The sequence below is a fragment of the Chrysochloris asiatica genome, unplaced genomic scaffold (assembly GCF_000296735.1).
Source record: "Chrysochloris asiatica unplaced genomic scaffold, ChrAsi1.0 scaffold00446, whole genome shotgun sequence".
NCBI lineage: Eukaryota > Metazoa > Chordata > Mammalia > Afrosoricida > Chrysochloridae > Chrysochloris > Chrysochloris asiatica.
The window spans coordinates 624,707-625,384 of NW_006408964.1; the positions used below are offsets into that span (position 1 = coordinate 624,707).

The following is a 678-nucleotide window of genomic DNA, read 5'->3' on the forward strand; positions in this document are numbered from 1 at the left end:
CCATGAGTGGAATCTACTTATGAAAAGTCATTCACTGAAAGCCAGCTCTTAGTCAGAACTGACTCAACAGCACTTATTTTGATAGGAGGAATCAGGATTTGTGTCAAAGGATCCCCATGAAAATAAATGTTATTGTTAAGTGCCATTGAGTCGGTTCCGGCCCACAGCGACTCTGTATAAGGTGTCCAATGAGCAACTGGTGATCTTCAACCGCCACCTTGCAGTTCAAACGGACATTATAGTCCAGCGTTTTATTAACCCACAGTGCTACAACCAGGGCTCCAATAGATGAAATAATAATAAATATAGTAGAAATAATAACAGCAGATAAAAACCAATGTGTAGCAATAACATTTCTCTGTAATCTGTCATTGGTTGATCACAGGGATGGTTTCCAGCAATGGATATCGCGTCCTTCAGTGGACTGCAGCATCTGGGGGCCTTCCGACAACTGAGATCACCTTCGCCAAAATTTTAAGAGAGAAAGGCTACGCCACTGGACTCATCGGTAGGTACATTTTTCAAGTGTGAAGTTCTCAACATCAATACAGATGACACATTCAACTAAAACAGTCCCTAGGTGGTACAAGAGCAGTCGGCTGCTAACCAGAAGGTTGGAGGGCCGAAGCTCACCCAGAAGTACGCCAGAAGAAAGGCTTGGCAATGTACTTCCAAAAA

The 678-nt window shown here is 43.2% G+C and overlaps 1 protein-coding gene across 1 annotated transcript in view; it reads left to right on the forward strand.

Moving 5' to 3' along the window:
* Window positions 1–678, forward strand: part of ARSE (arylsulfatase E (chondrodysplasia punctata 1)) — a 14,724-nt gene that overhangs the window by 1,835 nt on the left and 12,211 nt on the right. The window contains exon 3 of the mRNA XM_006877241.1: window positions 386–508. Coding sequence (XP_006877303.1) covers window positions 386–508 — 123 coding nt within the window. The remainder of the gene's footprint in view (window positions 1–385; window positions 509–678) is intronic.